Source organism: Cryptomeria japonica, chromosome 6, assembly GCF_030272615.1.
Source record: "Cryptomeria japonica chromosome 6, Sugi_1.0, whole genome shotgun sequence".
In the NCBI taxonomy this organism is placed as follows: Eukaryota; Viridiplantae; Streptophyta; class Pinopsida; order Cupressales; family Cupressaceae; genus Cryptomeria; species Cryptomeria japonica.
In genome coordinates, this window is record NC_081410.1 from 366,681,901 (window position 1) to 366,709,705 (window position 27,805).

Sequence of the window (27,805 nt, forward strand, 5' to 3'; positions counted from 1 at the left end):
AATACTGTCAAGGAGTATGTATGTTTGCATACACAAACAAATAGTATCTGATCAATAGCTGACATTATATACAACCTTAAGGCATAACTCCACCAGCCACATCAAACATTCAGCATGCCAATAAATCACTCTTACAATGGTATTTTACACAACAAAATGTCAAATTTCAAAGCAATTAAAAAAAATGAAAATATTAAGGATTATGCATGCCTGACTACAACAACAAAGACCATCTAATCAATATCAAATCTTATATGCAGCCTTGAGGCCGAAATTCATCAACCACATCAAACATTCAGCATACAAGAGATGTTATTCACTTATTGTACTAACTCGTGCACAAAATCTTGTTGAAGCATCTGCATTATATCAACCTGTGTTGGCTGTGGTGAACCAGATGGAGCAAAACCCCGTCTCAACTTGATTCCGTTTCCTCTAACACCAATTACAAGCAATAAACTGGATGAATCTACACCCAGCCATGCCTCCCAAGTATCATCTTCTCCAGTGAAAAGGGCATGCAAACTCTGCATCCATATCATTAACTATATCTCATTCCATGAAAGACATTAAGACGATATATAATGAAACATTACTCTAGAAGCATTTTAAGCTATGTCTCTGATATGAAAACATCATCCATGTATTTGCAATACAAACCTGAGTAGCACCTTGTAAATCAACCCTGGCAGCAAATTGGCCTGATGGCTGAAATGTCCGACGATGCCATACCTGCAGACATCAACAAGGGCTCAGATACCACCATGAATAAGAATTATTACCACAAATAATCAATCAGTGTAAACGGAACTACATTGACTATATATAAAACAAAAGTGCAGCTCTATTAACACTGTATACAGAAGTGCATGTGCATCTCTTTTGCTGGGAAGAAGCAGGTACTTTCTAATTATGGACTGGAAGTCATTAAAACTGTGTTGTGGATGACAATAAAAATGAAAGGAAAAATTCTGAATATTTGCTAAATTACAACATATTATTCCAGATAATATGGGGTCTTTTTTGCCTCTAAAATAGGTTGACAGTCATCTGCATATGATCTTTCAATCTCTTCAACTTCACAGCCTAGACACGGGCCTAAACTTCAGTTTGATAGATGAGGCATATTACTTATAGAACTCCAACACAAGACAGAAGTCCGCTACAATCCCTCACTATTGATACTAGATAAAAGCAGATAAAATGCTCAGTATAGTAAAAATCCAAGTCAAAGAAAAAGAAAATAAATTCAGAAGGTCAATGCTTATTAAATACTGATTTTCAAAGTTCTCATGCAAGGAGAAAAGGGTATGGTAAGAGTGCCTTGGATTCTTAAAGGAAAAGAATGATATAGAAAGAAAGTATTGGCACACAAATAGATAGAAACAGAAACGTCAGAATGAGATGGAATTATGCATGACCCAACTCAAAAATTCCACACGAAGTTTAAGAAATATTGACCAGATATCACATAGAAAGGAAAAGTTAGAATTTCCAATTAAGAATTAGAATAACATAAAGTCAATGATGTCACTAAACTAATCTTAAGCAAAACAAAGCACAGCTTAATCATGCCTAAGAACGAGGGAAGGATCCTTCTAAACAGAGTACTACCATCCAAGAAGGTGCACATTCCAATTGGCACAGTATTATAGTTTATTTCCATTTCCACTACATAATAGGTAAATCGTCTTTGATCAAGATGACAAACTAATTAAAAAATTCATACAAATCAAATGAGAAGTAACATTTACAGAATCAGGATATGCTAAGGAAAACACATAGATATATGAAATTGTAAACACAAATTTGATACAGATATTATAACAGCCACTACCTCAAAAGATAGAACCCTTGTAAAATAGAAAACAAGTGATAAATAATTAAAGTCACTAACTGAAACTGCTTTTCAGTGAAAATTGTTCAACTAAATATCAAATAATCTCAGCACATAATTATTATTCCAGAATACAAGCACCAAATGAATAACAATTAAATTGGAAAGATACTTTCAAACATATATTATCTCCCATCCTCCCAGAAGGAACAATGCAGGGACAAAAAGAAGTTCGCTGAGATCAGAAAACAAAAACAAAGAGCTTATAAAAGATCATCAAGTAATTTCACAAAAGCATATTATGTAGCCCATGAAGAAACAAGATGAAGGGTTACAAAAAAACATCTAGTCATTTTAGATTCCCAGGTTTCTTTCCTATCCATTCTTTGTGTGACATGGTAGCTCAATAAGACTTTTTCAAAGACTTTCCAGATAACCGTTGGTGCTTCTTGAGAGCAGAATAATCACCGTTGGTACTTCTTGAGAGTAGAATAATCAGCATGCTTTCTCTGATTCAATCTACTTAGCCTGCCAGCATTTAAACACCTTTATTTCCAGTTCCACTAACTTGATAGTTGTAGTTGAATTCTCTATTGTCAATATAAATTGACCTTACATTGTGATTGACCTACAGTTTAAGGTTAACTAGGAAGAAAGAAATGTTCACTAACAGTTTGTGGCATTTACAGCAAAACCCATTATGTTCTTTGATTTTATAAGAATTTTATATCAGTCAATTTAAGATATTTTGTTCATATATGTAATTTAATTTCTCTCAAAATAACCTATTTTTAAATAGGTGAATATATTCTTCAATGCAATGTGGGCCTAATACCACCATCGACGATAGAATGAACAAATTAAGTGCCACACAGTGCAAAATTAATAGGATAGGGACACAAAGAGCTTTAATACTTCTTTTGTTTCACTATCTATTTTTCATGATTATAAAAAGAAAGCTTTGTTTCAGATTCTATGAAGACACAACTCATTTTATTGTTTAGATATGGAGATATCAAAGCCTTAAATATGCAAAATATTATTGATCCATGCATTTTTCATATTTGTTTGAACAGCTTACATAAAGCTCAATTAAGAAAACAGGGTTGAAAGACCTAAAATCAAATAAGATTGCATTCTATTGTTGTTGATGCATTAAGCCCTTGATTAACTTATCCATCATGAATCTACGGCAATTGAATAGCTGTGATAACAAACTGTCTATCATTATGAAGAATGAAGAAAAAAGTATCTAAAAGAGAGGAAACTAAACCAGAGGAGCCTATCAAGCTACCAACAAGAGCTGCACTGTCTGCAATGCATGACTTCTCCTTTGTCTGGCAAAATTGAGCGGTAATGCATGATTAACCGAGAACTCTTCAGAGCTCCAGCAGAGTTCAAGATAAAAATGAAGAGCTTGAAGAGGAATAAGAACAATAAATGGTCATTGTAATTGAGAAGCCCTCTATTTCATAAATGGAGTCCAATAAAATCATGTAACTGTAATTTTTGAATCGATAAAAGAAAATTATTTGTCCCAAAATTGTGTAAAATTGAATTCTTGTTTTCAACTTTACCCATTTTTTTAAATAAATTAAGAAATGACAATAATCAAATATAAGATAAAATCCTCCTAACATGTAAATCCATTCCGACCAACTTATAATGCCACCAAGAAGGCAAGTTAGCCAACCAGAAGAAAATTTACCAGTCATGGAAATGAGGAACCATCAAACAAGGGAAGAAGCAAACCCCCAGCTACTGATCTGCAATGCGCCTTGGATACAACCATGGTTGTACTTAACTAAAAAAGGGAGTGTATGGCCACCTTAAAGCAAAACCTCACTGAAATGACGTAATATTGTATACATTTGACAATATTTATATATCTATGTTTGTAATATTGTATACATTTGACAATATTTATATATCTATGTTTGTTATTTCCTTCAGCTACAATTTGCATTTATGCTTATGTGATTGATGTATACTTGTGTATGTAATCAAATGAGCCGAGTTTGATGATGTTATTGTGTCTTTAAGGTGTATTCAATAAAGGGTGCCTGAAACAAGTTTTAAATCTTTAAAAATCTCTAAATTTCTTGAGTTTTTCACTTTCCCGAGTCCAGTTGAGTTTGACTCCGAGTCCCGAGTCCGAGTCCGATTCGGCCTTGCCGAGTCCGAGTCAAGTCCGAGTCTAGTTTCTTTGGTATAGACTCTTCAATGATTGGCACACAAAATGCAAGCATTGGGCATGGTAAATTTTATGACACATCTCATTATAGGACTGATTTTAAACATTTTGGACCAGCTGACATAGAGCAGTCTCAGAAATTGAATGATGGTTGGCTAGAAAGGGCAAAGCAAGTCAATTTATTGGCCCATCAAGCCAAGTTCCATCTTCAACACATTCGTGACATTTGCCACTCTTTACATGATGATGAGCAAAGATTGGCCAATTCAGAAAATTCAGATGTTGCTCATTTTCTTGATGGTAATGATGATTTTATTGACAACATTCCTAGTGGGCCAGCCACTCAAGAGTTGTCTATAACGGGCGTTGAAGACATCCATAACTCATCTTTGGCTATGTCACGGATTTCTTATGACATGGCAGCGATCTACTTGTTGATTGGTGATTTATTTTTCATAGATTCTACATGGGATAATGGCTGTCCTAGTTGGAATTACTTTGCAATTCCTGAATTTTCATGGTCTACATGAACTATTCAGTTACTTGGGAATGTATGGAGGCAAGTTTATTGGGTAGACATAGAGTATGACATGGGTTTCTTTGGTTTGCATTTGTATGATGACACCTATGATATCATCCAGATTGCTGGTTTGAGTTACAACAGTGATGTTAGGTGGCCAATTGTGTTGGTTTATTGGATTGTGGAAGTTCATGCTCACATTTTCTTCTTGGTCTACCCCCATGGGTGGTTGTTTCATGGTGTTTGGTTGAGATATTTCTACTTCATCTCATTCAACAAGTTTGGTTTTCTAGTTTGGGATCCGGGAATTGGCTTCAATGATGCACTGGCACTTCAAGATCATGGTGAGTTGCTTATGGTATTGGGGTTATATGGCATTTATATCAGAATGGAGCAGCAGAAGCATGCAGTGTTCTACCTAGGGTTAGTGTGGAATTTTGGTGGTACAGTGATGCATTGCTTGTGGACAAGCAAACTCGGGAAGGTAGGACTGTAATGTTCCCTCCTTAGGTGACAAGCAATTGAGCAAGGATTGGCCTATCATCGGGTTCATGTAGGCCAGTGGAGTAGAAAGGGGACCCATATTGAGGCTTGTGGAGCTACACACGAGCTTTATAAGTCATTCTGGACAGTTTGAGGCAATCTCCTAAATTTTAGGAGGATGACCTATTTTTTAGTAATTGACTAAAAGTTGACCGGGACGCAGCAGGGGACCCCAAGAATCATTCTGGAGGTATTGGTTGCAATTCCTATTTTTAGGGGAGATCCCTATTTTTTGGGAGTCATTGGCAGTCAACCTCTTGGCCTTTCCAAAGTTAGTGGGGTGTTAGTCACAGAAGGCCTTATGAACCATTTTGGGTGATCGGGCATGATTTCCAAATTTTAAGGAGAATCCCTATTTTGGAGGAGTTGACTGGCAATGGGGGGCACCAGACTCGGGTATCACCCTAGTATGGATAGCAGTTTCACTTTCTCAATTGGGAGAGCAAGTGATGGATTCAAGAAAAAAAAATGAAATATTAAAGTTATTACTCTAATACTTTATTTGAATAAAATAAAGTGATGCTAATTAAATAACACTTTATAAAGTGACCCCCCTGTGACACTTTTCCCTAGGAAGCATCAACTTTAAGTTGGTTTTAAAAAGTGGTCATTTGCCACTGAAGAATTAGACCCTCACGAAATTCGAACTTCCTAGAGGGGGTGAAATATTTAATAAAACATTATAAAGTATGTTAAGTGGCAAAGAGAAACCCTAAAAGTGGATCGAACCTCTTGGAGGGAAAAGTAAAGAGGTTAAAAAGCAAGTTTGGAGCTGATTTCGTTAATTCATGAAGATTATTTTTTGACAGCAGCAGCTGCGTGGAGAAGAAATTTCAAATCTACTGTGGAGGACGAAAACCCTTCATAGTTTGGTGGCCCACGGGGGGTGAGAGATCATCTAAGGGGCATAATTCTTCAGTTTGGACAGGTTATCAGCCATTATATTGCAGGGAGAAGATATTTTATTGGCTGCTTAGAGGAGACAGCAGTGATCAGCACCTTACTTGAGCAGATCAGGGGCAGCCATTAGCAGATCGGGCCTTTCAGAAGTTATTACTACTTCAATATTGCAATATCTCAGCCAACTGTACCATTTTGAGATCATGGGCATCAAACCCTAGGTAGCACGCGGGGTTTCTAGTTGGTCTTGGAGCTGATCTATCATTTACATCAGCTGGTAGCTTCAGATCAGACCTGGAGCAGAATTGTGGAGCTGGGTTTAAGCTGGAAGAGGTTGAATTTATTTGTCCCAGACTTGTATCAGACTTATGTATACAGTTTGGGGTATGTACATCAGCCATTTACTTGAATAATAAGCATCTATATTGTCCTCTATTTGCTTATATGTTTATCTACTTTCTTATCAGCAATTTCTTTATCTTAGCATTCATTAAACCCTTGCAAAAATACAAGCAAATCATCAGAAAAACACCAAAAACAAACAAACAAAAAATATAAACAAATTTCCTTATTCGCTGGTCAAAGACAAATCAGAAAACCAAAATCTGAAAATTTGGATCAGATTCAGTTTGGGATCTTTCAGCAAATGTCTATTTGAAACTTGGTGTTCTTCAAAGATGACAGACGTCTCCAAGAAGTGTGGAGTGCTCCCACACTGTCAGATCTGCAGACGAAAAGTTTCATTGTACTCATCTTGGCTCCAAGAACACTCTACACTTGTCAAACTACAATCTCGATAAATCGGGCACTCTCCAAGCAAGTTGGAGTTTCCAAAAGTGTTGGAATGGACTGGAAAAGGGACATTACAAAGTCACTATAATACAATTCTTTTTGGGATACTTTATTATTTTTTCTCAAATCCTTAATAGTTATTCATTGTAACCTATAAATATGTGCCTTGGGCACAAGACATTTTGAAGGATAACTAAAGTTGAGTTTATGCTAATGAAATATTGTTTCTAATGTTATCATTATGTTTGCAGTTGCACTACCATGTTTGTAATTTCATAAATAGAATCAAAAGTAGATCTTACTAAAGTCAAGGTTTGTATTGAATGTATTTGTCTATCTATGTTGTAGCTTTGAATGTAGCATAGCCTTTTAATTCTTGGAATTATATATTATTCAATATATTATTCCTTTCAATTTACCTTGTTTGCAGCAGAATACTAATATCTGCATTAGCTAGTAGGAAGTTGTGTTTGTTCTAATCTCATCCATCAAGCTTGACTAATAATAGATAGGAGCATGCATCCAAAACAAAAACAGACACTTAATCATCTCCATCTATGTAAACCCCCTCAATGAAATCTTGTAGTACACACCTGTAAATTTTGGTTAAAAAATAGGCTAGGGTTGGTTAGTTTAGTTTTGGGTTTGGTTGGATCTTAAAATGTTTCCCCTCACAATTTGAAGAACAATTATAGCTCAAACTATTTCATTTTGTGTTGCCGAACCATAAGTAGCCACCCCAACATTGAATGCATGCAATGGTGAACAACTACCAATCCGATCACCAAGCAGCTCTTGTGGATATGCCACAAGTCATTTTCAGCCTAAATGTTAAATGTTCTTACTGAAAGGGGCTCTATAATATGTTTTGTTGCTTTAAAATGTTAATAAAGATTACTAGAAAAGTAGGTGTAATGAAGCACTTGTGGAACATAGGATATGGTAAGCATTCGGTGCAACAAGTAGCTATGTGTCTTTGTAAATGTGAAATAGGGATTTCCCAACTTTACCACTAGAGTGAATCTATACATGACTCCACTAGGTAATGCATTGTCTTGGGTACAAATTGGCTCTATGAGCACAAGGCATGAGTAGAGTGTCATACCAAACCATACAATGTTTGGATGATCTCAAGAACCTCATTAATCCTAAAATCTATCCACCCATTTGATACAATATTGCAACATTTCTTTTATAAATTATTTTTTGTTCATCTTCAAGTAGATTTGTGTTGTAGACTACATCTTGCAATAGTGGCCCGCTCAACTCATAATCACTCAATGCCTCAAACCCTTTACCTATCACAATGAATGTGGTGACCAAATGTTCCCAATAATGATTCATTGCAACATTAAATGAAATGTTGTAGTACCAAAATTTGGCACATGCCAACTTGGCCTCAAGATGCAATTCCATATAGTTGCTTCTAAAGAAAGGTTGGCACCAAGAGTGATACAACAAGCAAAAAAAAAGAGTACTATAGTTGCCTACACTATTCGATCCCTATATCCGTGGTCCATTGGAAAAATCACTAGGCCACTATATCTCCCTCTAACCCTATAGAACTAATACCTACCACTACCTTTGTCGTCTTCTTCTTCTCTACTTTTTTATAGTCATAAGTTGCAAGCCAAGCTTTTTCCTTAGCCTCAACCTCCTAAGATGCTTGTGTACTTGCCACAACATCTTGGCAAGAGATCTCTATAAGGTGATATTTGAGGCGATTTATGCCTCCGCTCATATTCATCCCACAATAGCTGCAAATTACCATTCCATAGATTATACCTAAAAGATCCTAGGCTTGCCACCACCTCCTTTAGTTGCTGATGTCATTTCCTTTTCAAAAAATAGAAATAAACCCTAGAAAAATTTAAAAAATAGAAATTAAAACAAAACCCTAACAGCCTAGCAATAAATAGCAATAAAATCTAGCTTGCCGGTTCGGGTTCGGGCACCGGTTCGGGTTCGAAGAACCGGTACGCCGATACGGCAAAATGTTGAAAAGGGGTTTGGGTTCGTTAGTACAAAAACATGTAAATTTTATATATAAATATATATATTAATATTTGTGTAGCCTATAAGCATGAATTAAGATTAGCATGTCACATAGCATCATATAAACAACAAAACAAACATAAACTTGTAATCATAGCATCATGGTCATACCATAATAGCATTATATACATCAAGTTTAATATCAAAACGACAAAATATTCAAGTATCCCTATCTCAATAGTAGGTTTCAATTGGGTATATCTCATATCTTGCCCTGCAGCTCGCGCTCAGAAACTGGGCTCCTTGTTTTGTAGAACAACAATTGCTCAGATTTGCTCTTGCTCTAGCCAAACATGTTCTGCAATCTTGTACTGATATATCTCTCCAACATTGAACTAAACCATATAATGTTCCACTAGTATTAATATTTGGCTATTCCAGCAGTGAAACGCTTATTTGCAGGGATGTAAGCTTTCTCAGACAGATTTGACAGAAGGTTGATGGTTGTGTTCTTGAAAGCATCTCTACTTTTAGTAATATCCATCGTGTTCACCAAGAGAATTCTTTTAGTATCTAGTCTTGAAATAAAATTAGAATTGTGATAGTGCATGAAACAGTCATCCAACCATATTTTCCCACCTATGTCATTGGGGCAAAGGTCGTGAAGGGTTTTATTTGCTTCCACAACACATTTTGAGCATCTATCTGCTGATATAGTTCCAATTCACTAGAGCAGACTGTAGACCTTACTGGGAGATTGGCCATGGGAAGAAGTGTTAAACCCTGAATTTTTAGGTGCATTAAGATACAAATCGTTCATAACTAGGTTTAAGTTTGTGGAATAGGTGCTGCCATTGGTGAAAGTTGAGGAATTATCGCATGTGTGCCATGCGTAGATACACGACTCATTGAAAATTTTGTACAAACAGCAAAAAGAGGACGAACCACCTAGGCGGAATTGAAAAAAAATTAAATTTGGCATAAAAATTCACTTTTTGGGCCGCCTAGACTCCCGAGTTCGCTTTGGGTTCTCTGTGGTTCCCTTTGGTTCGACCTGGGTTCGCTCGGGTTCGAACTTGGACGAACCACCTCTGGGTTTTAAGAACCCTGGTCAAACCCAGTTGAACCAGAACCACGAACCCGAACCCGAACCAGGGGGGTCCAAAGGAGAACCCGGTAACTCAAAATAAAATTAGTTACTAACCCTAGCAATAAATTAAAAAATAACTAAAAACCCTATTATCTTAACACAAAACATTTAGAATTAAGGCACAAAAACAGAAACAAAATAAAGAAAATAGAAATGTGTTACAATACCTACCTTTGGAAAGCTACCGAATAAGAACCAACTAAGAACTAATGCACGCAAAATCAAGTCTAAAATGATAAAAAATGATCACTCTTTTGGGCTGCACAGACTTGGCAAAGCATGGCCAAGAGTTTTTAAATGCAAATTTCAAATTAGTGTCAAGTTCTAAACGAGTATTTAGCAATAACCTAAGTTACCGGTTCGGGTTCGGGTTCGGGTACGGATTCGCGGATTCGGCAAAAAAAAAAATCTTGGGTACGGGTACGGGTTCGTCCATACATATATATATTTTAATTATATATATATATATACACATATATTATATGTATATTCAATATATACAATCCATACAAAAATAAAATATACAATGTGACTTTCCATAGATAAATCATAAATCCATAATTGCCAATGCCAATAAATATTCATCTATCGCAAATGTAATTAGTAAACTAATAACTAAAGTCTAATATCATATTCATAATTTGCAAAAAAGATAATATTCAAGTTTCAAGTTTTTTTTAAAAGTCATAAAGGGGCGAATTAGAGTTTTATTATAAAAAACTATTTTAAAGAGTTTTTTTATTGTTTTTTTGACCCATGGGCCCCATTTTTAGGAACCCACAGGCCTAGGTTCACGCGGGTCCTCCTAGGTTCACTCGGGTCCTCCTGGGTTCGACCTGGGTTCCACCCGAGTCCTTCCCAGGTGGTCGGGTTCCCTGTGGGTCCTGCGACGTAGTACCCACAAGGAACCCAGCCACCTGGGAAGGACCCGAGAGGAACCTAGGGAGAACCCGAGGAGAACCAGGACCCGGACCTAGGCCAAAAGGGGAAGAACCGGTATCTTAGGCAATAACTAGCCACCAAGCTACTATGTGACCAACTCGTGAGCTATTTCAACTTGTGAGAACACGCGAGTGGTGCAAGTTTTGCATCTATGGTTTAAGACTCAATAAATTAGAAGAGGGGAATGGTTAACAAAGTTACATGACCTACTTCAAACCTGCAAAGTAAATCCTATAGCTATTAAAAACACTCCAGTTCACTTTGTCTACACAAATAGAGGACATTACAAGCCAAACATGGGAATTGCATTCAAAGCCACAAGTAGCAACTTAACAACTACTGTTAACACAAAGCTTTCAGTAATTGTTAAAAGATATATAAACTCATAAAAACACCAATACACAAAACATCTCAACAACAATTTAAAATCAATATAGGCATTAAAAATTTCTATAATATATTGGATGAATGATACTAAATCCATAAACTAAATATTGTCAGTACTTATTTATAATGTTTACAAAAATTTTGCATAAAAAAAAACTAACACTTCTATGCTATGAATAGATTGTTAGCATACGAAGGAAGCTTAATACATAATTCTATCCACAAATAGTAAATCCTAACTCCAGCAATGTTCAGTTAGACCTTGACAAGGATAATTATCAGCTAACAATAGACCTTTAAAGGTTATCTAAAAATCGTCAATCTATAGCTAGGAGCTTAAAATAAACATCTCAGAATATGATTATATCCCTAAAATAGTGACTACTACAAATAAATCAGCCTATAAATAGCTTGGGTTAAAAATAGATTTTCAAACAATTGGTTCTGGATGATGACTCTAACCAAGCTCTTTGTTCTGAAAATTGCAAATGCTTTGACAAAACCCTGAAACTTTGACAATTCTGGTACTTGAATCTTAAAACCCTCTTCTATTGATTTCTTCAGCAAACCTTCACATGATGCAACCTTAGATACTCTACAAAATCTTAGGGTTTAATAACAAGCTGTTGTAGGAATGATATGATGATGGACAGCTCTATATCCTCAAAATGTCATAACAAAACACAAGGAAATATCTTGGCAAAATGAATATATTGATTTTTCTTGATTTGTTGTTATAATACCGAATTTCATCTTGCTTTGCAAATTATATGACTGAATAGTAGAAAGTTTGATAGGACAGCCTAAGGTTTGAAGATATCATAATAGAGATTCGAAAGTCAGTCCAAACAAACCCTAGGCACTGTCCCTTTTTCTGAAAATGTGGAATTTTCTGAGTCTAAATCTCCTCCCCCCCTTTGATTTGCTCTTCCCTTTTTATATCTTTACATTAGAGGGAGACACCACTCTTCATGGCATGCCTCTTGACCTTCCATTAAACTTAATTAACTTGTGATTATTTTATATTATATTTTATTATTATTTTTATTAACTTGTGATTTTTTATATTATATTTTATTTAATCTTATTATTAACTCCTATTTCATAACGGGGACATTACAAAATGGATATAAGCTCTTGCTGATATGACTCAAAGAACATGCTGCAGTGATGAAAATACACCTGCTGCTGCTCATCAATACTCTACCAGTCGCTCCTCTGCTGATGAAATCTGATGAAGATTAGGGGCCTTATTTGAACAAAAAACCTAAGTTACCGGGTTCTTCCTTAGGAACCCCTGGGTCCCGGTCCGGTTCCCCCCGGGTCCTAGTTTGGGTCCAGTTCTCCCTGGGTTCGGACAGAGTCCTGCCCAAACACTGTGGGTTCGTCCCTGCCAAACCCAGAAGAACCCGGGAGGAATTTTGGAGTATTTCGCAGAACCAGTCAAGAATTTGGCAGAAAAGTTGAGTTGACTTTTTTTAATTGTTTTTGCCAAAAAGGCAAATCCCACCCCCCCACCCTTAATTTGACCTCTTAAAATGCTAAAAAGGTAAAACCCATTTCATTTTTGCACAATAGAATGAAAAACATAACTTCTTTGCTCCATTGCTGAACTCCGTTTTTTTTTGCCATTGCTCAAGGAGAGTTAAAGATTGATTGTTTCTTATGCAGGATGATGATGATATTTTTGATGACCCATATGATATTTGATCAGTGATGGCTGATTGTCATAGCTTGACATTATTATTTTTGAACTAAAACATTAATATGGTGGTGTATTTAATATTTTGCTATGTTATTTGAACTAAAACTTTAATATATGATGGTGTATTTTGCTATGTTATTTGACAATTAGCATAGTGGAGTTGTCATAACCCCTCTTTAGACATTGGATTATTGTGATTAAATAAATACAATAATTAAAACATTTATTAAATAACATCTAATAATATTAGAAAATCGTCTCATTTATGAGACTTCACAATTTTCCTCTAAGGTTGAAAGACGACGAGTAGGGACTTACGCAATACGGTTTGAGTGGAGATGATGGGTAGTTTGATAATAGTCATCAGTTATGGTTAGTAGCGATTAAGGAATAATATCGATTATCATAAGGAAGGAGTTAACAGTATCACCAATGTAAATTTATTAAATAATAATTAATATACTAAAAGGAAATAAATTAAATAAGGTTAACATTAATAAATAATTAAAATATTAATAGATTTAATACATATAAAATAATAAAGGAAAAAAAAGTATTATCAAACACGGAGAAAGCATTCTTAACTAATTAACAAATGAAACTACTGAGTGTTGATTATTCTTTAGGAGACTATTAGGAAAAATAACAAACACGCATGAAGAGATACGATTAAGGAAAGGTATGTCTATTCACAATCGAAGGATGCAACCATTGAACTCTACAAGGTATTTAATCTCACTCCAAGAAGGTACGGAGGGGGGGAAAGGAAAAAAAAAAAGGAAAAAAGAAGATAGGAAGAGACCAAGTAAGCTGCCTCAGCCACGTCTGCATTCTATTCAACCCGATAGTGGTAATAAGCAGTCAAAGGGAATTCAAACAAAGGCGCTGACCAGGTATGTATCGTCCACTCTCAAGAATAGAGTAAACAATGAAATAACAACAAGACAATTTATCTAATATAAGTAGACAGTCAGTAATTTTCTGATTATATACACATTGCATCAGACTATTAAATCTGTTAATAATTTCTGAAATACAGAGTGTAAATCAGATGATATTTATATAATAATAAGGAGATTATTTTTTATTTACTTTTCATCCTGTTTGGATCAACTCTATTGAGTAAGTGCCTTTGGTATAAACTGGTCGCATATTATTAAAGTAAGAGGTGGGGAAAAATGGCACACAAGAGTAATGGCTATAGGCACATAATCGATTGCATAAGGAATGTAGAAAAACAATCTAATACAATCATATAGGTAATAAAAAAATATTTATGTATAATCTGCAACCACTGATCATATCAGATCCGAACCATTATTGAGCTATGGGTAGTAACATCCTTCTCTTGGTGGTAGGCATGGAAAGCTATTTAATATGTATGCCTAATATATGAAGCCCGATAATGTCTTTATACAGAATTAAACAATAATATTAGCATAGACGGAAATATGTAATATAGCAGTACATAATTTCATGAAAGTGGCAGACCAGAACTGACATGTCAGTTCTGTCTGCCATTATCAGCCACTATAATATTAATAACCAATAATATTTGAAGCAATGGTAGTATTAATAATCTATATAATAGATTATTAGCAAATACATAAATAATTGATTATATAATTTAATTCATTTCTTTATTTATATATATATTTTCAATTCAATATAAGGAATAATATAAGGATCCTAAATATAGATATTGATAATAATAAATATTAATATAATAATTATAGTTAATATTAATATAATAAAAAGTAATTATTAGTAAGTTAATAAATATTTATTAAATCACCAAAACAAAGTATTTATTAATTGATTGATAATAATAAGTATTTATTAATTAAAAATTAATAAATGCGTAAATGATTTATAAAGCAAAAATAGGATTAATTATTTAGTATGGTGAGATAGCTAGTACTTGATGGATTAAAGAAAAGGTAGAACATCCTAGGTTGGATTCGTGTTAAGATAGTTTTGTCTCTTAATCGATGTAGTTAAGTTATAAATATATTGGAAATCAATTAATTACGGTTACAATTGTCTTGAACCAAGTTGGGGAAATTACAAATGGTATCAGAGCTATGATCTTGCCATCCTGTAGGGTAAGATTGAATCAACGATTTATTCTAGTCAAGAAACAGAGGCAAATACCATGACCGACAAGCAACGAGGGTGCCATCTCGTAAGATGAATTTAAAGTTATTATTATCAGCATATTGAATGGGTATGACTTCAGAATAATTCAAATTAGAATTGTGGATAACTAGGCTTATCCATGTGGCATTTAAAATACTTAATATATATATATATATAATAAATAAACTAATTAATAAAAAAAAAATAATATATATATATATATATAAAATAAATAAATAAATAAATAAAATTAAAATATATATATATATATATAACAAATAAGCTAGCATGTAAATTGAGAATAAATTCGATATGAACCATTAGTGAAATGGGGTAGAGCAATGAGGTCAGCAGAAACTAGGCCTCTGTCAGGTACATCAACCGCTATGGCAACTGTAAGACTGCCATTAGTGAGGCCAAGGGAGAGTAAACCACTCCTAGACCTGATAAGCGCTACGGGCGTCTCATTGCGTCTAAATCCTTTGATCTCATTGAGGAAGTGAATATGGAGAAGGCTAATGCATACACAAATATTTATTGAAATTACAAGTCAATATTGAATTGCATTATTAATGTGAATTTAAGATCACAAGGATTAGTCCCATAAAGAAACCATGGATTAATTATTAAGTAATGATGAATGGATAAATTGCATACCCAAACCCAGTAAGATACAAGGGAATAGGGCCATGGGATAGCAGGAACTAGGCCTCTATCAGGTAGGCAACCCACTGTGGATGACCAAAAATCTGCCACAACTTGGGCCAAGGGGGGAGTGTACCGCTCTTGGGCCTGATAAGCGCTACGGGCATCCTATTGCACCTACTTCTCCTTGGTCTCACTAGGGAATGAGTATGGAATTATCTCATTGACAACAGTATAATCTTAAATAAATTAACTAATAAATAGACTACAACTACTATTTGAGGAATAAATAGCATTATGCAATTAAGGACTAGTAGGAATGATACAAGATAACTACCAAATAAATAAATAAAGCAATTGCATATCCAAACCCAGTGAGATAGATGAGGAATTAGGCAACAGGGATAGCAGGAACTAGGCCTCTGTCAGGTAGGCCACCCATTGCAGTTGACAAAGGGCTTCTGGCAGTAGGGCCAAGGGGGAGTGTACCGCCCTTGGGCCTAATAAGCGCTACGGGCATCCTAAGGTAGCTTATCCTTTTTATTCCACTAGGAACTAAATATGGGAATTGACTTATTGATAAACAAATGATCTTAAGTGAATCTGGCTAATTACTCATACCCAAAAATCAATTGTTGAAATTCATTGTTTTTATGTTTTCTTTAGGTTGCGGAGTGATGCATACTTCTCATTCACCACTAGTGTGGGAGAGAGATAGAGCGATGAGGTCAGCAGAAACTAGGCCTCTGTCAGGTAGGCAACCCGCTGTGGATGACTGAAAGTCTGCCATCAGTTGGGCCAAGGGGGAGTGTACCGCTCTTGGACCTGATAAGCGCTACGGGCATCTCATTGTGTCTAAATCTCTTCTTTTTCATTAATGGCGAATAGGGAGTTAAGCCGTGTCCATTTAATTAATACTTGAGGAAAATATCCAAACATTGTGCTATCTATCCTCTTTGTCGATATGGCTAATCAGACTCATTATATTTACTCCATTTGAAATTTTTCAATACTCTACCTGAGATCACAAACTTGATTGAATGTTTATGTTTTTGCATCAAGCCGGTATTGATTTGTGTTTCTACTCCTAACAAGAAGGAAATTTCACAATGTGTGTATTCACATGTATACTCCGTGTTTGCATATATGTATGCTTCGTGTTTTCCATGTGTATGCTTTGTGCTTTCCACGTGTATGCTTCGTGTTTTCCATGTATATGCTCTGTGTTGTTTAACTCATGTTGGTAGATGACTTAGCTGAGGAAATTAACTTTTGCTTGAGGACAAGCAAATTCAGGAAGGGCGGACTGTCATAACCCCTCTTTAGACATTGGATTATTGTGATTAAATAAATACAATAATTAAAACATTTATTAAATAACATCTAATAATATTAGAAAATCGTCTCATTTATGAGACTTCACGATTTTCCTCTAAGGTTGAAAGACGACGAGTAGGGACTTACGCAATACGGTTTGAGTGGAGATGATGGGTAGTTTGATAATAGTCATCAGTTATGGTTAGTAGCGATTAAGGAATAATATCGATTATCATAAGGAAGGAGTTAACAGTATCACCAATGTAAATTTATTAAATAATAATTAATATACTAAAAGGAAATAAATTAAATAAGGTTAACATTAATAAATAATTAAAATATTAATAGATTTAATACATATAAAATAATAAAGAAAAAAAAAGTATTATCAAACACGGAGAAAGCATTCTTAACTAATTAACAAATGAAACTACTGAGTGTTGATTATTCTTTAGGAGACTATTAGGAAAAATAACAAACACGCATGAAGAGATACGATTAAGGAAAGGTATGTCTATTCACAATCGAAGGATGCAACCATTGAACTCTACAAGGTATTTAATCTCACTCCAAGAAGGTACGGAGGGGGGGAAAGGAAAAAAAAAAAGGAAAAAAGAAGATAGGAAGAGACCACGTAAGCTGCCTCAGCCACGTCTGCATTCTATTCAACCCGATAGTGGTAATAAGCAGTCAAAGGGAATTCAAACAAAGGCGCTGACCAGGTATGTATCGTCCACTCTCAAGAATAGAGTAAACAATGAAATAACAACAAGACAATTTATCTAATATAAGTAGACAGTCAGTAATTTTCTGATTATATACACATTGCATCAGACTATTAAATCTGTTAATAATTTCTGAAATACAGAGTGTAAATCAGATGATATTTATATAATAATAAGGAGATTATTTTTTATTTACTTTTCATCCTGTTTGGATCAACTCTATTGAGTAAGTGCCTTTGGTATAAACTGGTCGCATATTATTAAAGTAAGAGGTGGGGAAAAATGGCACACAAGAGTAATGGCTATAGGCACATAATCGATTGCATAAGGAATGTAGAAAAACAATCTAATACAATCATATAGGTAATAAAAAAATATTTATGTATAATCTGCAACCACTGATCATATCAGATCCGAACCATTATTGAGCTATGGGTAGTAACATCCTTCTCTTGGTGGTAGGCATGGAAAGCTATTTAATATGTATGCCTAATATATGAAGCCCGATAATGTCTTTATACAGAATTAAACAATAATATTAGCATAGACGGAAATATGTAATATAGCAGTACATAATTTCATGAAAGTGGCAGACCAGAACTGACATGTCAGTTCTGTCTGCCATTATCAGCCACTATAATATTAATAACCAATAATATTTGAAGCAATGGTAGTATTAATAATCTATATAATAGATTATTAGCAAATACATAAATAATTGATTATATAATTTAATTCATTTCTTTATTTATATATATATTTTCAATTCAATATAAGGAATAATATAAGGATCCTAAATATAGATATTGATAATAATAAATATTAATATAATAATTATAGTTAATATTAATATAATAAAAAGTAATTATTAGTAAGTTAATAAATATTTATTAAATCACCAAAACAAAGTATTTATTAATTGATTGATAATAATAAGTATTTATTAATTAAAAATTAATAAATGCGTAAATGATTTATAAAGCAAAAATAGGATTAATTATTTAGTATGGTGAGATAGCTAGTACTTGATGGATTAAAGAAAAGGTAGAACATCCTAGGTTGGATTCGTGTTAAGATAGTTTTGTCTCTTAATCGATGTAGTTAAGTTATAAATATATTGGAAATCAATTAATTACGGTTACAACTGTCTTGAACCAAGTTGGGGACATTACAGGAGTATTCTGAACTTAACTACTGCTGCATATATGTATATATTTTTTATTTTTATATGTTTTTGTATTAACGAACCCAAACAAACTCCAAAACCCCAAAAAAGAATTTGGCCGAACCCACGAACATGAACCTCGAACCTAAACCCGAGCCTGAACCGAGACCGACAACTTAGCACAAAACTTATTCTATTTCAGCCCTCAGCTGCCTCTTAAATTTTTATTTTCTAGCTTTATCCTGCTCCTTAAAACTGATCTACCTTTGACTGATTGCAGCATCCATTCATAGCAGATGTAACTAAGTTTGAAGTTGAACAGACTTGCCTTAATATGTAGGGGAAAGTACAGATCAACTAGTAACCATATACATTGCTTTAATTAATAAAGGCATAGCCCAGCCAACATGCCTATTAGGCAAATGAGTCCCCACTTGTGAGCAATTTAAGTTTTGACAAGATGACCAAACTTGACACCAGGCTTTGCCAATCCACTTACACCACATGGATTCGATCTCTGACACAAATACTCTCATTGATAAAGAAATGGATTAAGGTCCAAGGGCAAAAAGATTTAAGATGGAGAACTACAAGCTTGCACTGAGAAATTTAGAGTTGAAAGCAGCCATCAAAGGCATAACAAAGAAATGGTGTTTTAATTTACCACGACAAATAAATGCAGAGTTGGAACTTGTAAGTGCAGCCAAATATTCAAGAGGGTTGTACGTGCTGTGCAGAAAGCATTTATATACACTATTTTTCTATGAAGCTAGGATATTTTTTTGCAAACGCCAACCAAAACGTGAAAAATAAAAATGCTTGTGCAACTTTGGTTATCCTATATGGAATGTCATAAATATTAAATAGAACAACATTTTAAATTTTTTGTACTTGGTGTTTCCACACATCATAATCAAATATGAAATTTTTGGGATTACAAAAGTTGATTATAATTTAAGTTATAAAAGTAATCAAAATCAAGAATCTGAAACTTACTTGACTACGGTATGCAAATTCAAGTTGCTCTGCAATATCTTCTCTCAGTGGCAACCATTCTGATCGAGAACCTCCTTTGCGAGCAAACCAATGACCTCGCAAAACACGTCTATTTTCCCCATGCCAATAAACAGGAAAGCAATACCTCTTTGATATATCAACCTGTCTCATGCATATCATCAACAAGAGTAGACAACATTCCTATTAACAAGAGCTTTTTGGTCGAGTGCAAAATAAAATGCAAACGAGTATATTTAGGCATAAATGAACATGTAAGAAAACTTCATTGGCAAAACAAATGCAATGCACGATAGGAAAATCAACTGATATCAATTACATGGAAATTTTTAAAACCAATTTTTTAAAACATAAGGCACATACAAATAAAAAAATATCAATTGCGTGGAAATATTTACCATTTGGGTGTTTAGTAATTATACTTTGCAAAAACATTAAACATTTTAGAAATCCATTGAAAAGGACCCTATGATATTTACAATATTTACAATTAACTCATAGGGGTTGCCTACCTCTTGTTCTAAACAAAATTATCCATAGAAGGAGCTTTTGTCTGTCATCCTAATCAGTGATTTTAATGATGGACCACAAAGAGTGGTTCAAAATATTGATTTACCAAAATTTTATACAAATTTCCTTGAAGGTTGTTATCATAACTATTATAGATCACAAAATTTTAAATTTCCAAAAAACAATATTACAGAGAATTTTTCTTATACCGTATACGCTGGACAAGAGAAGTAGATATATCAATGATATAATGGCTCCCATCCATAGTCAAGATCTAATTTTCGGCTTTTATCAATTGAAGTATCAGTAAAAAGAAAGTAATTAAAAACAATTACTGAACACAATGGGCAAAAGGCTAGTAATTTATTTATCAATCTTATAAAAAAAATCGTTAGCTCCCAAGTCATTATCACCATAATTCAAAAACACAGCATGTTACTCACCAACTAGCGGGTAGTCATGAGTTAGGAAGACCTAGCGAGTTATTTTAAAACTTGTGGATGAGTTTCAAGAGTGCTCAACTGAAAACTTGTGAGTATCCACAAACCTGTATGAAAAAATTGCTTGACAGCAGGAAGAGAAGACACAAAATCCTTATTTTTCTCATTTAAAGTATTGCGCCTTCAACTCATTGACAACATTGCATAGATTTTCAGGTGATTTCAACTCATTTTGAGTGATCCTCAACTGATTTTGCAGATTTATTGAATGGACTTAAGATGTACATAACTCTTGGGTTTTCTTGTTCAAATTTTGTTTTTTCTTTCTCCTTCCATTTTTCTTGTATTCTAACGATTCTATGGTCTTAGTATTTAAATTTTTTATGTTTTCCTTTTCTTTCTGTTTAAGGGCTAGGGTTTACAGTTTTTAAGTTTTTTTGGTTTTTATCATTTTTGATAGGATTATCATTTCTAACCTTGAAAATAGATCTACAGGTAACCAAATTGGTAGCAAGAACAAGGACTCCACTTGGAGACATCGCACACTGGGTACAGAGGAAGAAATCATAATGTGCAATTATTATGGGTTAAGGATGGAAGGAAGCATCAATTCCCTCAAATATCATCTTCTGGAATCCCTAGCCAAGATGTGCAGTTGTGTAATTCAATCGAACTTGAGATAACATGAGAGATTTATGCTTTATTTGCTTTGTATGAGAAGAAGAAATTAGAAAAGAAGAAAACCAGTAAAGTAATGGAAATTGTGATGAATTCTACTTAAAAGTTAAAAACAGAAAAACTGATGTAGCAGGCTCTTGTCTTGGCCAATAGATACAAGTACAATCACATCCAAGGGGTTCTCATATCCTCGTAATACTCTTGGTTAATAGCCTTCACTTGAAGGCACTCCATAGAACCAAGATAAGCACCATGAAGCGGAGATGAAATGTACCAATTTATGGTATTATAACAACATACCATCGAATGTTGTGAGAAGCCCATGTTGGGAGTCAATGGTCAATTGATTGACTGTAGCTGCAAATTGGTTAACCGTTAAATGCACCAAGTCCATCTGATTCCAGTGAGTCTTGTTGTATGAGGCTATGAAAAAACATTGTAGTCATAGTCAAATATCAGAAGAGGACTTGGCACAAAAAGTGTTGCACTATTTTGAGATCCATAAGTAGACAGCAAGAACCACACATTGATCAATTTCTTAATTGCTTCTAACAATGTGAGAAATGCTCAAGATTCAATGCAATATATTGGAGGAGACAATAAAAGAAGTGTGTGTGGAGATCGTCATTCAAGTTGAGACCAACAATGTAGCAACATATGTCACAACAAATACACTTCTTGAGAAGAGGCACCCTTCGGATTTTGGAGTCCATGGTTCTACTCATTGCATTAGCCTTCTGTTGGTTCAAAATTTTGTACACCTAGGGGATGTGCAAAATTATGGTTTCGGCCACAGTGTGTGAGTGTAAAACTCTCCTAATTTGGGGAAGGCTCCCCCTATCTATAAACTCAACTAATCTAATATGGGTGAGACAACAGTCTTTCTTCTTCTTTCAAGAAAGAATATATTATTTTCTCTTCACAGAATAATAACAGCAATTGAAAATAAATAACACCAACTACTTATAAAGTAAAATGAGAGAGAGGACATGAAGTTTCCTAAAAGCACAAAGACTTCCGTCACCTCCTCCGGGAGGGGAAAACAATATCAAGCACAAAGTCTTGAATATGTGCAATCCTATCTACCCTTTAATAATGATAACTTTAAGAACAAGTGCAGTGTATAGCAGCGCAAAGTCTGCAAATATAATGCACTCTAAAACTACTTTATATGGGAATTATTACAAGCACAAAGTCTTGCAACACTTCTCAACTTCAAATTGCAAACTTAAAACTAATTTCACCCTCAATATCTGCAACACAAAGTTTGCAATTATTTGGAGTGAAGTTCTTTTTAACAGCCTTCCACAATCTCAAGTTAGCACAAAGATATATCCCAATGTGACACAAGAACACAATGGGAACAAAGCAAGATTTCAACACAAAGTCTGGAATCCCACACTTCTTTATATTACTCAAAAGATGACAACTTACAACTATAAAGCTCAAAGTCTTTATGAGAATAAAATCTTGCAAAGTTTACTTGCTTGCCAAAAAGATAGATAATACAATAGGCCTCCCCAAGTATTTATAGGAGAAGAGGCTTGAGAAAAAGAAGGGAGGATTCCAACTAACTTGGACCTATTCAACAACTAACTAAGACTTATTCAAAATTACAAGTCCTATTCTAAATTGACTTGTAATTACAAAAGTGCAAGTGACGAGTCTACTTACAATTACAAAATTGTTTTTACAAGTAAACTTGTCGAAAAGAAAACTACAATTTTACAATTTTGAAAACTTGTAGCAACATGTTTAGCCATGTATTCTTCAAATTTTTGGATGATTCCTTGCAGCTCATCAGGATTTGGCTCGTGGGTATTCTCAGCAATAGCAACTGTTTTGATAACAACATCACAGCAATTGAGAATTGTAAGTCTATGTTTCTCCAGAATAATTTGAATTTATTGCAGAAAGATTTGGTATTTCACCAAAGCCTGAATTGATGTAACTGAAAACTGTTCAACTTCCAATTCCTAATGAATCTTTCTTCTCAAGTCAGAAAGAACTTCTCCTTCAGATAACAACTCCTCATCTTGACTTACAATCTTACAAGCCATTTTTTCAAAACAAGAAACAACACATCTTGCACCATTTCCATGCGCAATTTCAAGGCGTCATCAACTTCTTGAATGAGTTCTTTTAGAACAAAGGATTTATTCTCTAGAAGTTCTCCAAATTCCATATACATGGTTCTGGTAGGAATAATGTGATTTTCTTGTAGAACATCCAGCTTTTCTTGTGGCAACCTATGCCAAACTCTTAAGTTGCTCTCAATATTTTCCAAATTCTGTTTGAAAGCCTCAGAAGTCTGATTCAATCTTACCTTGGTCATTTTCAGTTTGACCATCACTTGGAACGTTTCCTTCAACACTTGAGCACACTGATCAGAAAGCTGATCTACCCAAGAATCAATTGCCTACGCCATTTGAGCAGCTCGTTCAATTTGCCTGACTAATTCTTCCAAGACAAAAGAAGTTGAAGGATTGATCCTTTCCTCAGAAGATTTAGTGATCTTTTGGATCACTGAGATAAGCTGCAAATTTTCCTCTTCCAACTTGTCTTTCTTTGCCAAGAGTTCATCATATCGCTGCACTAATGAAGTCACTGAGTGCTGAGCATCATGCATGACAACTGCATGTGTTTGCTTACCAAGTTCCATTCTTGTGATTCTGTAATCTGAAGCTTGCATCCCTTCATGTGGCTTGTCCACAATTGGTTCAACAATTTCTGCAACTTTCATTCAGTCGTTGTCTACTATCACTCTTGAAATTGTTTTAGCTCTTTTAGCAGCCTTGGGTTTAGACTTTTTAAGCTGCTAAAAATCAAAGATGTCAGGAGAAATTTCTTGCTTCTTTCTCTTAGGAGTGAAGGAACTGAGCCATGGAGGTAAAGCCATCGAATTTGTCTCAAAAATAGTTGGAGGTGGTGAAGAAACAGACTCCATTTGGATTACAATTGTTACCCTGGGAGAAGTTTCTATCTAAGCAGCAATCATCGCCTGCTCAGCAAGCGGAGGATGTGATGATTCCATCATGAACATCTCAAAATTTGTAGCGGTAGTATCAATTTCTACCAATGACAAGCTGGGCAAAGAAACATATGCAGGATTCTCATCAAAAATGTTTGACAAGTCTTCATGGGGATGATCAAGAGATGGTTCTAATGCTGAAATTGGAATAACATTATGAGCAGACACGCTCAATGGGACAGGAGCAATATGAACGGTGGAAAAAGAATCCACGTCAATGTCAAGAGGAGACATTGGCACATCCAAAGGAATCTGAGAAGGAACTTGGTGAGGTGATTCCGAAGTTGTGGACTTAGGAGCATCATCTTGTTGTTGTTCTTCCTCTGGATCTTCAGAATCAATAACCTGAATATGAAATTGTGATTTCTCTTTTCCTTTCACTGTTACTTCTTCGGGAGGAATTACCATTGCTCTACTGACTCTTAACTTAATCTGTGTAACAGAAGATGATGCACCTTCCTTGTTATCAACTTCGATTTCAGATTTGTGTCCAATAGGCCCTGTAGAATCGTCATCTTTGCCAATCTTGATATTAATAAGTCTAACACCATTACTTTTGAGCCAAGCATTGGTGTTAGCTAAAACAGGTTGGAATCTATCCAAAATGGAGGTACATTCTTTCTGTGACCATTGAATTGATGGAAGTGGTGCTTCATGAACTCTCTTTTCAACATACTCGAAATCAAGTATATTCCCATCATCAACGATTCCTTCAAGAATGTTTGTCAAGTTCAAATCAACAATTTGCTCGAGTGTGAGCCTGCAGTAATCCATTCTACGAATCTCCTCTTCTGTGCGAAGATCAACCCAGATGTCCTCTATGCGATGCACATGTGTGAAAGATCTTTTAATCCTTTCTTTCATGCTCCGGTAATCAAAATCTTTCCTTGCTTTGAATCTTTTGAGCTTGATTTCCTGCATCTCAGTCTCCATGGCTTTAGCTTTTGTAGACGTCGTGAGGGAATATCGACCAATCTGCAATGGGTTACTTGATGATATTCCCATTCCAGCCTTGTGTCAAATTGATTGTTGTGCATGAACTGCCATAATTTGTCTTCCCAACTCCATAAGAATGATCTTGTCGGTTGGGTATCTCAGAAGCATATATGGCTGCCCGTTGTAGCATCCAACTCTCATATAGGTAAAAGTTGGGAACTAAAGGAATAAACAGCCATATTTATTCACTCTCTCCCATGCAGCATCTGACACCCTTCTATTCTTCAGTGTTTTATCAAAACAAAAAAAGTAGTGATTAAAGAAAGCATCTTGGACTCTTTTGTAATGGATCCTACTCGGTCTCAAAGGCAGCTGATCATAATATTCCCACATAAGCACAAGCGAGCGACCACCCTTGGTAGAAAGACCAGGGAAATGTCTGAGTGACGCTGCTATATATACCAAGTATGAATTTATGTAGAAGGACAAAGTTGTCGGAACTTTGGCAAGTTGTTCACACAAAGCATCGCTAATAATCTCACCCCAAAAGATGTGCTGGGATTGCCTGATGAGCACAATGAATTGATATATCCATGGTTCGAAGATATTAGAATGCTCCAAACCCATGATTCTGCTTAAGAGAGTAATTGTGTCACCAATATCTCCCTTGAAGTCGCAGCAAAACAATTTAGCCCACCGGGTGAGACAAATCTGGGGTTCATGAATCCACTTATTAATATGATGCTTGCACTCCTCCCTTTCTACAAAGCATGGATGAAAATATCGTGAAAAAATCGTCAAATCGCGATTTTTCGCAAGTCAGTAGGGCAAATGATTTAATCTCCATTAAAATCACAGGCAATTTTTTTTTTAAATCGCGAGCTTTTTATGTGTGAAAATCACGATAAAATCACGTTTAAATCCCGAGACACGCAAAAAATCGCGTTTTTAAAAGCGATTTCAAAATCCGTCAGTGAAACAATCAATAGTGGTCGTGGGGTGGGAAATCCATCAGTGATTTAACCATACACCTTGCCGGAAATGTTTTGTAGGCTATCGCCGCAAGAAATGTTGGGTTTGGGATGGCAGAAATGTTCAAGTTCGATGAAATTCGAGAGGGGTTTTGTAGGCTCGCTTAAAAAGCGATTGCATGCCCTATAATCTGCAATTGCACGATATTAACTATATTAGATAATTAGTATGATATAATATAATTTTGTTGTTTTACTTTTATTTTTTACTATTAACATTTAATAAATTACAATTTTAATATTTAGGAATATTTAATTGATTTATAATTATTAATAAATAAAAATTAAAATATTTAAAATTTAAATTAAATTAAATGAAATGAATTTTAAATAGAAAAATTAAATTAAGTATTATTTATTTCAAGAATTTTGTGGATATATTATTTATATTTTTTAAAAAGCTCAAATTTATATAATGCTAGAATAATCTCCATTTTGTTGATCAAATATAAATGTCACAAATCATAGACTCTAAAATAACATTTATAAATTTAGCGTATATGTGTGTTTTTTAGAATATTTTAAGAAATTATATATTTTCAAATGTTCGATAGATTTGCTGATTTTTTGCCGATTCCCGATTTTTTTTTAAATTTTGGCCAAAAGATTTATTGCCGATTAAGATTTTTACATCTTTGGTACAAAGTACTCTACTGCACTTTCTTTTGAGATTTCCACATAAACAAGAGCTGTAGGTACTTTGAAAATCATCTCAATGGTTTCAGTGTCTAGGCGGAAAACAACCTCTCCATCATCATCTCTGATAGTTCTGGTTTATCGATCAAAATGAGCAACACAAGCAAGAATAAATTCCGGCTCTAGGGCAGCCACTGGGAAAGAGGAAACAAGATGAATATGACTGTCCAGTAAACACTGCATATTGTGATCCTTAGGTTTCTCAACCCTTTTAAGGAAATCTGACATATCCACATGTCCGATTTCTGCATCTTTAATCTCCTCCAATGAAGAAGAAACTTGTGAAGGAGAAATATCGTTCTGGTATTTGTCGTACTTGTACTTCATCTTCTTATGAGCAGATGATACTGGCAAATCGATCATTGAACAGGAATCTGTAATGCTAAGATGAAAATCCAGAAGTGTCAAAGCAACATCATGATCTGCAGAAGTGTTGTTGTGTAGCTAGGTCGGATCCCTTCTAGGGCCGACCTAGTGCACAAAATGCCAAGTGGCCTGTCGGCCTTGGCATTT

At 34.8% G+C, this 27,805-nt stretch overlaps 1 protein-coding gene across 9 annotated transcripts in view; it reads right to left on the minus strand.

Moving 5' to 3' along the window:
* LOC131072233 (phospholipase SGR2) overlaps positions 1-27,805 on the minus strand; it is a 269,214-nt gene that overhangs the window by 172,268 nt on the left and 69,141 nt on the right. For all 9 annotated transcript variants that reach the window (XM_058008349.2, XM_058008348.2, XM_058008350.2 and 6 more), the window contains exons 4-6: positions 19,953-20,114; positions 661-732; positions 375-527 (exon numbers count right to left, since the gene is read on the minus strand). In XM_058008349.2, the coding sequence (XP_057864332.2) occupies positions 375-527; positions 661-732; positions 19,953-20,114 (387 nt within the window). The remainder of the gene's footprint in view (positions 1-374; positions 528-660; positions 733-19,952; positions 20,115-27,805) is intronic.